Source organism: Vulpes vulpes, chromosome 14 (assembly GCF_048418805.1).
Source record: "Vulpes vulpes isolate BD-2025 chromosome 14, VulVul3, whole genome shotgun sequence".
In the NCBI taxonomy this organism is placed as follows: domain Eukaryota; kingdom Metazoa; phylum Chordata; class Mammalia; order Carnivora; family Canidae; genus Vulpes; species Vulpes vulpes.
This window is the reverse complement of record NC_132793.1, coordinates 20,616,258-20,627,862: the sequence shown is the minus strand read 5'-3', so window position 1 is coordinate 20,627,862 and position 11,605 is coordinate 20,616,258. Positions and strand designations below refer to the sequence as shown.

Here is an 11,605-nt window from a genome sequence, read left to right as displayed (position 1 = left end):
TAATGTTGTGTGTACTTTTGGTTACAGGCGGGGTTTGATTCCTGCACAGGTATTTCTGATTTACTCTTTCCAGGGCATGTGTACTCTGCTTTGCCTCACCTTCATAATTTAGATCCATGGGTTTTCATGCTGGTTTTGTAGAGTTTCATGGAATATTCAAAATGAGATTGGCTTTTAAAAATAATTTTTAACTGAATTGACATACAGCATTGTATTAGTTTCAGGGTACAACATAGAGCAAGTCATTATTTTTATACATGTCACTATACAAAGTCATTATAGAGCTTGTGTAATGAAAATGCTGTGAACAGAAGCCCAGCATACAGATGCTAGTGTTCACTGGGGGGCTGCCTGCCTGGATCTTAGGAATGTGGAAAGGCCAGCCGTCCTCCTGCCTGCAGATAATCTGGGCTCTGTCAGGGTTAGCAGTCAGGAAAGGAGAGAGACACAGAGGAGGTCATCCTTCCCCCACCCACTGCCCCTGTGAGTAGGGTTGGCTGCAGAGGATTCCAGGCAGCATGACTAGCACCTTCCTGTCTACATCACACATGTGTAGGGTGGTTGTATCACTCGAGGGAACAATGATGAGAATTGGTTAGGGTACATGCCTCTGCCAAGAGCCGCCCCTCCAGCCTGGCACTGGCTCAATATGATGTTAACATGTAACCCCCTGAACTGCACCTGGAGGCCAGGGCTGGCCTGTAGTTGTGAGTCCATGCCTATTCTGACCACAGGACCTCTCACTGGTCCTTTGGTGGCCATTGAGACGTCAGCTTGCGCTGATTGCACAATTGGTCCTGTTTGGGGCTCAGCAAGAAAATGTGTGTTCAAGCCTTTCCCACCAGTGCTCCTCAGCCCTTTCTGACCCCACCCCTTTCAGGACCCAGTGTTAAGGGATCTCCCCCACCCCAGCACAAACCACTCCTGGTCTTGGCCTCTGGGCTGAGTGGCACAGCCTACCAAGGCACTGTTCTTGGGCACACGTTCCGATGCCATCTACCCAGGCCTCCTCTTCTGAGGACTCCAATCGTCCCATCACTGAGCTAAGACTCAGCCACTGGCTTCCAAGCTCCAGCTTTCCCCTCCCTCCCACCCCTTCTCTATTTTTCTGTGGCTAGCCTTCCTGCCTTTCTCCCTGAGCTGGTATCTTCCTGTAAGGGGGTCCTTCCTTCCCATGTCTCCCCTAGGTCTACCGCTTGCTTCTTGCAGCTGCTCTGCCAGCCTGGAACTGGGTCTGCCTGACTTTCCAACCTATGCTCCATGAGTTGCTGTGGTGCCAAAATAAGGGCTTCATCAGACTGGTTGTTCATTAACATGTCATGTCCTAAGCCTCATCTGGAGGTTCTGACTCAGGAGAACAGGGGGAAGTGTCAGAATTGGGGTGTTTCATAGACACTTGCTTATAATGATTGAGTTAGCTGATCCAGGACCCTCCTGGATGGAACGCAGTGCTTCTGCCTCCCTCCCTTCCACAAGCAGCAGCCATTCTCCCCATGAACTTCCTGCCCCTATCAGGCTGCCGGTCTGGCCATAGTCTCCCTCCAGCTCAGGAATGTTCGGGCCCTGGAGGTCCAGAGCCTCCTTCCTGCCACAGTCTGGCATGGCACATGGAGGTGTACTAACTACTACATGAATGGACGAATGACAGTTGAGGTGGGAAGAGACAAGAATGGTATTTGAGAGTATTCTCTCCACTTGGGAGACGAAGGAACAAGGCTAACAACTTAGAGTCCCCTCACTGAAAGCTCTAATGAGGTGTAAAGTTTCCAGATTAAATAGTCATTTATTGAGGGCCTAATGTGTGTTAGAAAGTTTTTAAATGGCAGCCCAGTGACCTAGGCTGGCCCAGCAGACTTGTTTTGTTTAGCCAACAGTGTTTCAATGCTTGATGCAACATTTTTATATTGGGAGGTTTCACATAAAAGTGCAGATTTAGGGGGCTCTTTTGGGAAGAGAGATGTGGCAATACTGGGCCTGGCTTTTTTTTTTTTTTTTTCCTTTTTTTGGCGGGGGGGGGGGGGGGGCTGCCTTTCCGACGCAACAGTTAATGCCTGAAGCTGTGAAGCTGCTTGCTTTCGATGCACCACACTCCATCTGGTACACCACAGGCCCTGCCCCTGCCACAAAGTACAGATGTGGTCAGGACAGGCGCCCCCCCCCCCCACCCTCCTTAAAGAATCTGTGACCTCAAATACTTGAGCAGCCACCTGGGGGCGATGTTTATCCCATTATTTATTCTAACTTTCAGCAGCTTGCTGTAGGTAAGAATCATTTCCCTCTTACAAGAGGATACAAGGAGGTGTCCTCCCATGAACCCATAGCATCTTAGCAGGGATTCAAACCCAGGCATGCCTGCCTGGAAGCCTGGGCTTTTGTTCTTGAGCAAACTCTCACTGCCACTAGCTTCCACCCATTAGTCAAAAAGTACTTGTCCAAAACAGCTCTCCCTTTGCCTGAAGGACACTGTGACTTCCTTGTTACATCACTCTCTCAGTCATAATTGGGCTAAGAGCAGAGTGTGGCCCAGCCCACTAGGTCCCCAGGGCAGCCCTGCCAGCCCAGCCCAGGCAGGCCTGGCTTGGCCACGTACACACCATGAAGTACCCCCTGGTGCCACTGGTGAACGACCTCACATTTTCTTTCCTGGTGTTCTGGCTCTGCCTGCCAGTGGGTCTGCTGTTGGTCTTGTTGATCATCTGGCTACGCTTCTTACTTAGCCAAGGTGAGTTGCCCATGCTGGGCCCTAATCCTGGAGCTGGGCAGGGGGTTCCCGAAACTGGGCAGGGGGTCCCCTGAAGCAACTGCAAAGAGAAGTTTTCTTCATGTACTTTAACCACTGGCTGAGACAAGCAGTCTCCAGTAGGAGCAAAGGATTAGTTGAGTGAGGCTAAGAGTGAGTGCCAGAGTTTGGGAAGCAGTGTGTGTGTGTGTGTGTGCCCACACCTCTGTCCCTTCAGGGCCACTGCTAGCACAGAAGGTCTTTGGTACAAATCAGAAAGAGGTGGAGAAAGAGGTGGCCCGTGCCCACAGATGAATTCGTAAAAGGGGCCCTTTCCTATGAACATAGCCAGGGCACAAGGCTGGGGGAGCAAGGCGTGGGCTGGATTTCAGCCTCTCCCAGTCCCCCTGCTGGGTAGTTCTGTGCAGTAAACAACTACACAATGGGATATGGCAGCCCTAGGCATTTATCAGGTGCCAGGAGACCATTTCCGCTGCTTTCTGCCCAGACTATACATCAGGGAGGCATCTGAGTTCTCCGGGTTGCAAGATCACAGAGGCTGACCCTTGTCCTGAGCTCAGCATGTGGCGCAGAGGCACAGGAGGCAGGGAGGAGCTGGCCAAGAGGAAAGCTGAGGGCCTATGGCGGGGATGACCTGCTCCTCAGGTATCCTGTACCCCTGGGCACTCGCCTCACCATAGGGCCTCTTCCTGGGGATCGCTTGACCTTCCACCTCCTGCTCCTCAGTTCCAAGACTTTTGCCCAGCTAGGCAGGGAAGTTGCTGGGGTACCGCCAGCTCGGGTCAGATGGCATTGAGACAGGCTAAGCAGTTCATCCCCAGACCTGCCCCACGTTCTCAAATGTGGGCGCTGGTAATGGTGTGATTATTGGGAGTTCCTGGGGAGACCTTCCAGAAAATGCCTGTTTAAAGTATCTCACATTCCCTGGGTGGATTGCAGCCCACCCCAAGGGGCATAACTCACAATGGGCTGGTGGTTCATGACTGGCAGGAGAGCCCTTGTCTGTGTAGCGGCTCTAAAGCCATCTCTCTGGAGTCTAGCACCTGGGCCCAGATTTTAGCCTCGCCCCTTAATAGTTCAGAATGATTGCTAACGTTTTCTCAACACGCTACTAAAGGTTGTGCTGAAGACTGATGTGCATAATCTCATTTAATCCTCAGAATAACCCTGCGAAGTAATCCTTATTGTACGATTGAGGAAACTGAGGCTCGGGGAGAGAAGCCATGTGCCCACGTCACATACCTGTGAAGTACTTAAGAGTGCCGCTTACCTGGTGTCAGTCACATCCTGGCTCTGCCTCCTACCAGCTCTGTGACTTTGGGCAAGTCCTCTCTGAGCCTTGGGTTTCTCATCTACAGGATGGAGATAATACTGGTTCCCACCCCTTGGGGGCTGTGGAGAGATACATGTGAAGGGCAGGGCACCCAGCGTGTGTACACACGTGGCACCTACTAGATGCTTATAGGCTGACGAATAATCCAGTCCGTGTTGGTTTTGTCAAGGTAGGAGGAAGGGTAGGCATGGCTTCAGATGGCTTCTCTGGAAGCGAGGAGACGCCTCACCTAAGGTCTAAGGCACTCTTCTCCAGCAGTTCATTCTCCTTGAAGGCCTCGCTCTAAAGCCATCCACAGCCTGCCCCGCTCTGCCCTTTTCTCAGACTTTCTCCCACATCCCATGTGGCCCTGTGCAATAAGGCATTGGTTATTTGCCAGGACCAGAAACTGTCCTTAAAGTGAGATGAGCAGTCCTCCCTCAGTGGCCCAGCCCAGTCTTCTTGGAGCTCTTAGTATTATCTCACTGGTACTGTCCTGGTGCCAGGGTTGGGGCCTGCCAGGGTTCGGGGGAGCTGGTTCTCAGGACACCCTGACCTGTGGTTTTCTAGTCCACTGTGGACCTTATTGGAACCAATTTGGCCAGGAATCCAGTGTGAAAAGCAGATAGGACTAGCCCTGATCCCCCCTACCTACCCTGCCTGGCCTGGCTCAGCAGGGCAGTTCCAGGGCCCAGGAGGCAGCTGGTTTGAGCAGGGAAGACCATGTGGCCCAGGAGGATGTGCTTTCTTAAGTAGACATGGGAGCAAGGGGAGGAGAAGGGAGCTGCCTGGCAAGCTTGGCACTCAGGCAAGAGGTCGTGGGCAGCTGAGCCCTGGGGACAACACTAATCCTGGACAACACTAACCCATGACATGAGGAGAGAGGATGCAGCCACAAGTGCCCTTCAAAGAAAAGATACTCTGCTGAGGACATATCTTTTGTGATTGGAAAGGAATTTGCAGAGAGAAGAAGAGAAACCTCCGGAGATGGATTTAGGGCTGATACATGCCTTTTGAGGGTCCTGCCCACCTTGTGATGGTCCTTGGAGTGAAGTGTTATAAATTCAAAGCTACCTTTGAATCCCCTGACTTGAAACAAGTGTACCCAATGGAATTGTAGGGAACCGGCACTGGGGGTGCTGATCGGAGTCCAGCACCACCACTTCCTGCCTGTGAGCCTGGACATTCTACCTTTCTGAGCCTTCCTCATCCGTAAACACAAGTAACACTAGTCATTGCCTTCAAGAAATTGTTAACAGGATCAAATGAGAACATGCACATAGAACTCTTAGCACAGAGCATACGTGCAAACAACAATCACGATCTGTAGTGATGAGTGGTCCCTTCAATCACACTGCCTTGTAAAGCATCATCACTGCCAACTTTGATGAACGCCTGTTGTACGTGTTCTACTTCAGTCAAAACCTCATCGTAGAAGAGACTGAAATATGCCCATTTTACAGCTGAGGAAATGGAGCCCACCTTTTCTGTCTCCTGCTCTTGGTGTGCCAGCCGAGGGCTCTCTTCAGCCTCCATTACTTCTCTGCCACCAGTGAGACACCTGAAGAATATAGTAAGAAGGAGAGTCCCCCCTCAGCCTCTCCTCCTCCTTCACCTTGCGTTCCCCAGATAAATCACATTAGCAGGCTCATGCACCTACCTAATAACACATGCAGGTTTTCCAGAAAAGTGGGGGGAGGGGAGGGATAGTTTTTACTTGTTTTGCAAAAAAAAGGAGAATTTCTCTGAAACTTGCTTGTGATGTATCATAGACATCCTGCAAGTTGAAAGCTACAGGTCTCATGTGGTTGTTTTAACAGCTTCTGACATGCCACTGGATGGATGGGCCAGCTCTTTATGCAGTGGGCATGTGCCACACTTCCATCACCCAGACCACTCATGTTGGACACACACACACACACACACACACACACACACACACACGGTTTCCAGGTGTTTTATTGCTTGTGTGTGTTTCCCCACAAAACAGTGCTGCAGTGGAAATCATTGTTAATGATATTTGTTAAAAAATGGATTGGTGGGTGAACGGATGGATGGGCCAATGGTTGGATTTGTGTCTCCTCAGTGCCTGCTCTTGGACTACACTCAATACAGGTAGGTCATTTGCTCACCTCTAGGGCCCGTCTCTATTTGATAGGTGGGGATGGCCACTTTCTGAGTCATAGGACAAACGTTTTTGGTCTCTGGTCACTTCGAGCTCCTAAAGTCTTTTTTTTCTCATCTTTTATTTTTAAATTTTTTTACTTCAGGGATCCCTGGGTGGCGCAGCGGTTTGGCGCCTGCCTTTGGCCCAGGGCGCGATCCTGGAGACCCGGGATCGAATCCCACGTCAGGCTCCCGGTGCATGGAGCCTGCTTCTCCCTCTGCCTGTGACTCTGCCTCTCTCTCTCTCTCTCTCTGACTATCATAAATAAATAAAAAAATTAAAAAAAAATTTTTTTACTTCAATTAACATATAATGTATTATTGGTTTCAGAGGTCGAGGTCAGTGATTCATCAGTCTTATATAACACCCAGTGCTCATTACATCACGTGTCGTCCTTAATGTCCATTACCCTGTTACCACATCCACCACCCCTCTCCCCTACAGGGCGGGCCCTGAAGTCTTCCTGAGATCTCAGGGCTGTCCCATGTCATGATTCTGCCTTGGTCTCTTGGTCTCAGATATAGCTGCAGGAATGGCCAGGCTTGGTAGGGGGCTCCTTTTGGGTGAGGGGTAGGAGACAGGATATGACCACCCAAAACGCCTTGTCTTGTACCTCCACAGATTCAGAGGAAAATGACTCAGATTTATGCTTTGACTGGGAGCCCTGGAGCAAAGGCCCAGCACAGTTTTGCTGGGAGGGGACATTCCATAGCTAAGAGGAGGAGAGACCCCACTGGTGAGCCTCTTCAGCCAGGTGAGACCCTTTTGGGGGGGCGGGGGTGGGGAGCAGGAGGGGGAGCCTCAGTTCCTACCCAAAGCCTAGGTGGCTGCCATGTTGGAGGTCTGCTCTTTGGGAATACTCTGCTTCATTCTGTCGGAAACCTGTTTTCACCATGTTGGAGAACCAGCCTCCTCTGCCATGAAGAGTTCCTTTACAAAGGTCCCCTACCCTTTACCTCTGTGACCTCACCTCCCACCACTCTCTTTAGGGTCTTTGCACTGGCTGCTCCCTCTGCCTGGAGTTTTTCACCCCACGTCCACTTCGCGCACTCCCTCACCTCAAATGTCCCCCTTACATTTCTGCCGTAGTACTCACCACCTCCTGACGTGTCTGATAATTGTTGCTCTAAATCCAGAGTGCTTGATGGGCAGCCCTGGTGGTGCAGTGGTTTAGCACCACCTTCAGCCCAGGGTGTGGAGACCCGGGATGAGTCCCACGTCAGGCTCCCTGCATGGAGCCTACTTCTCCCTCTGCCTGTGTCTCTGCCTCTCTCTGTGTGTGTCTCTCATGGATAAATAAATAAAATCTTAAAAATAAATAAATAAATCCAAAGCATCCCAGCACTCCTGACACACATGGGGGGGTGGTGGTCAGCTGCTATTTGTAGAAGGAATGACATGATGCCAGTGATGACAATTGCTGATGGTCATTGGACACTTAACAGGCACCAGGGCCTGTGCTGAGCACTTCCCTTTCACAAGCTCATTTATCAGATCCTACGAAGATGGTATTATTCTTACCTCCACTTTGCAAATAAGAACTCTGAGTGGCAGCGCAGTAAGTAATTTGCCCAAAGTAACAGGGCTCTGGTGGCACCCACTGAACAGCTGCAAAGACTCATCCATTGCCCTGGAGTTAAATGTCATCCTTGTGCCAAAGACCCCCCACACTCTAATTGTCCTTCTAACTCTATTATCTCTTTATACCTTTTCATGGCCGGAAGGGGAGTCTTGATTCCCTTGGCTATCCAACAGTGCAAAACACAGAATGTGATCTCCTGCCAGCTTCTTTCCATCTCCATGAATAGCACCTCCATTGATTGCCCTCATTGCTTGAGTCATAAATGTGGAGGTCAACCTTCACACTGTTCTTTTCTTCCCAGCCCACATCCAGTCCATCAGTAAGTCCTAAACTCTGTCCCTTGTGCACCCACTTTTCTCTGTCCCCTTGGTTTCATGGCCTGCCCTATTCCAAAGTCTGCTGATGCCAGATGTCACTAACCCCCTTCTGCCCCTTGTGGTCACAATGTGGAGCCCCTGCCTGCATGGGGTGAGAAGCAGGGGCACTCACTTAACCTCAGTTACACTGATTCTTAACCCTTCTGGGGCATGAGGTTGACAGTTGAGGGTACTTTCCCTGGAAAAACACACACTGTCCTTACACTCAGAGTTCTGTGTTCAGGGCCAGCTTCACGAGTGGTAACCTGTGCAGTGCCATGAGGTCCTATGTTCTCAAGAGCCCCATGCTTGCTTTGATATTCAGCCGTCGCTTGTCTTAAAATTTTTAATTTCTGAGTACGGAGCCCCACGCATTCATTTTTTAATGGGCCCACAGATTATGTAGCCTGTTCTGTTTGTGTACAATTAGTGGGGTAAGAAATGGAGACTAATGGACTCTGTCCAGAATCCTGTCCCATTTATATAGACCCCTTCTCACCCCATCACGCATCTGTTCCTCTCTCACTTTTCATTCCATTGTCATCCCTAGACTCAACCTGCCATGCTTTTCCAGCCTGGTTTTCCTGGAGTCAGCTGGGTGGTGGCAGTAACCGAGGTGGATGGGAGAGACTCACCGGTGAGGGAAGAAGAAGACCCTGGCAAGTGAGGTGCTTCCCTAGGGCCCCTGACTCATCTCCTCCACCAGTGGACTCAGGAAAGCCTCCAGAGGACCCTGCTCTTCTCCTGCTACAGATGACCTCCCAGGGTCCTTGGGGAGGAACCCAGGCCTGTGAAGATGATATAAGCAGGGACACAGGGAGAAGGTGGCCAACTGAACTCAGAGGAAGTCCTAGGACAGGGCTGGGCTGGAGGGTGTGGGTCCATATTAAAGGAACGAGGGGATTCCTGTGCTCAGGAGACCCCTGACAAACCTGCTGGGCCTGGCCACATCCATTCACTTAGCAAGCTGTGGGGCCTGGGCCCAACCCCTGGCACTGACTCCAACTATCGCTGACCATCTTTGGGAATGCCTGACTCCCATCTGTTCAAAGGGCTGGGGATCCTGCCCTCAGCTCCCACTCTCTGATTTCATACTCCCTGATACACCTTTAGGTTGACTTTAATAACAAATACTCATAAATATCTACAGAGTGGCTATCATAGGCCTAGTTATGATTAAAAAAAATAGCTCACATTTTATGAGCGCTTGCTATGTACCAGGTACTCTTCATGTGCTTTACACAGGGGTTTAACCCTCGCAAGAATTCTGAGGTAGGGCCTTTGGCTATCCCTATCTCAGAGATGGGGAAGATGAGGCACAGAAGGCCAAATAACTGGCTTGGAGCTACACGGTGGAGGTGGGGTTTAAGCCGAGGCCCTGACTCTGCTGTGCCAGCTCTTCTCTAGGGAGAGGTGTGGGGGAGATGCAGGGGAGGGAATCCCCTGTCCTTACACCCTCACGGGTACCCCAGAGTTGACAGCAGAAGGGGCCGGGCCTTCCCAGTGTCCCCTCCTCTGCCACCCCACATCTCACCAGTCACCACAAGCCTCTTCAATTATCCAGAGCAAAGAGAAAGGAACCTGAATTATTAGCTCGTCTGGAGCTCAGTCTCCCAACTCCACTTTTTCTGCGCTGTCAGAACCATCCATCCAAAGCGCGCATCGGAACATGAACATGCCCTTCCCCCTGCTTAAAGCCCCCTATGGCTCCCTATTGTCCTAGAGCTGAAGTAGAGTACAGAGCTGCCCTTTGGGAGATGGGCCACACCCAATTTGCTGGACCAGGTTTCTGTTCTTACTGACAAGGCTGCCGTGAACACCCTTGAACTTTTATCTTCGTGTACAAGTGTGTTTCTATCTAGAGGGTCAATTCCAGGAGGAGAAATTGTTGAATTTAACATCTCTGCATCCACATTTTGAAGATGTTGCTGGATCACCCACCATATGGCAACACGGAGGGTGTACATTAGGTACCTGCCCCCCGGGCCTTTGCCCTACTGTACCTGTCCCTCCCAGTGCGTGCGTGCACACACGCTCTCTCTGTCACATATTCACCCACACACACACCGCCCCACCCCTTCCTGCACACATGGCTTGTTCTAGCTGAGGAGATTTTGGCAACCTGCGTTTTCCTGGGATGTTTCCTGGCATTGAATAAATACTTTTTGGTAACAGACATCCCCTCTCAGACTTTGGCAATTTCTCTAACTTCCCGGTTCTGTAGAGTCTCATGCACTGCTTGATCGCCTCTGCCCCATCTGCTGGGAGGGGTGCTGGAGGTCAGCTTCCGTGCTGACCTAGAAAAGCCAGGGGAGCCACCAAGCTTCACCCTCCTACCCCCAGCCACTCTGGGGGAGCCAGGGGAGCCTCCTGCAGGAAGATCAGACCCTGAGGAAGAATGGGCACTGCCTGGCACTGCAGGGAGGGCATCTGGACATGTGCCTGGGAGCACCTGCAGCAGAAGGCAGGGGAGACAGCTCCCTGGGGCTCCTGGCAGGTGAGCAGCTCTGCATGGCAGTTGGTGGGGACTGTGGGGAGATGACCTCCCTGTTCTGGGTGGGAGGCTGATACCCGGGGCCTCTGAGGGATATGGATTGAGGCCCCCTTTTAACATTTTGTTCTATAAGGCAGGTTGTGTGTGTGTGTGTGAGTATGGTAAACACAGCCTGTGATCTTCTAGTACTGAGCTCCTCAAGAGACATCATCCCTATTACAGCAGCCGTGGCTGAGTGCCTGCTGCTGTGCACCTGCCCCAGTGCCAAGCACTTCTCATGACTTGTCTTATTTGATCTTCACAACAGCCCCATGAGGTGGGTCATCATTCCATAGTCAGATGTGGAAATGGAGGCTCATAGAGGTTAAGTAATTGACCCAAAGTCACACAGCCTGGAAATGGCTCATTTTTCTGACTGCTGAGAGGTATTTCTCAAGATCCATGTCCTGGATGATGCAGCTGAAGGTGGTGGTGTTGATGTTCATAAGAAACACGAGTAAACTCACATCAGTAAGTGGACAATGTCTCTCTCTTTGGACCTCTTGTCATGACACATCTCCCAGGCGTGCCTTTATTTTCCACCTCTAACCAGAGGCTCTGGAACCTGAGTGCAAGCCCCTCCCTCCCCACCCCCAGGAGCCTCAGTGTCATCCTCGGCAAAGAGAGGCCAATCCTCCCTGTATTAGTTTCATGTGGCTGCCACAACAGAGCATCACAAACTGGATGGCTTAGAACAACAGAAATTTATTGCTCCACTGCCTGGAGGCCAGGAGTCCAGAAGGCACTGGCAGGATGTGCCCCCTCTGAACCTGTGGGAAGGATCCAGCTTCTAGCAGCTCCAGATGTTCCTTGGCCTCTGGCTGTGTCCCTCCAGCCCTGCCTCCCTCTTCATACAGCCTTCTCCCTGCATGTCTTCCCATCGTCTTCCCTCCGTGTATGTCTGTCTCTCTGTCC

The 11,605-nt window shown here is 51.2% G+C and overlaps 1 protein-coding gene across 1 annotated transcript; it reads left to right on the top strand.

Moving 5' to 3' along the window:
* The first annotated feature begins 2,485 nt into the window (after positions 1-2,485).
* Positions 2,486-10,335, top strand: ADIG (adipogenin). Its single transcript, XM_026009906.2, has 3 exons — positions 2,486-2,722; positions 6,841-6,973; positions 8,708-10,335. Exons 1-2 carry the CDS (start codon positions 2,596-2,598, stop codon positions 6,933-6,935), a joined length of 222 nt encoding a protein of 73 aa, XP_025865691.1. The 5' UTR covers positions 2,486-2,595; the 3' UTR covers positions 6,936-6,973; positions 8,708-10,335.
* Positions 10,336-11,605: the final 1,270 nt, after the last annotated feature.

Coding starts and splice junctions, on each gene's coding strand:
- ADIG (XM_026009906.2), top strand. CDS start 2,596: ATGAAGTACCCCCTGGTGCCACTGGTGAACGACCTCACATTTTCTTTC. Junction 2,723..6,840: donor ACGCTTCTTACTTAGCCAAG/GTGAGTTGCCCA, acceptor GTACCTCCACAG/ATTCAGAGGAAAATGACTCA.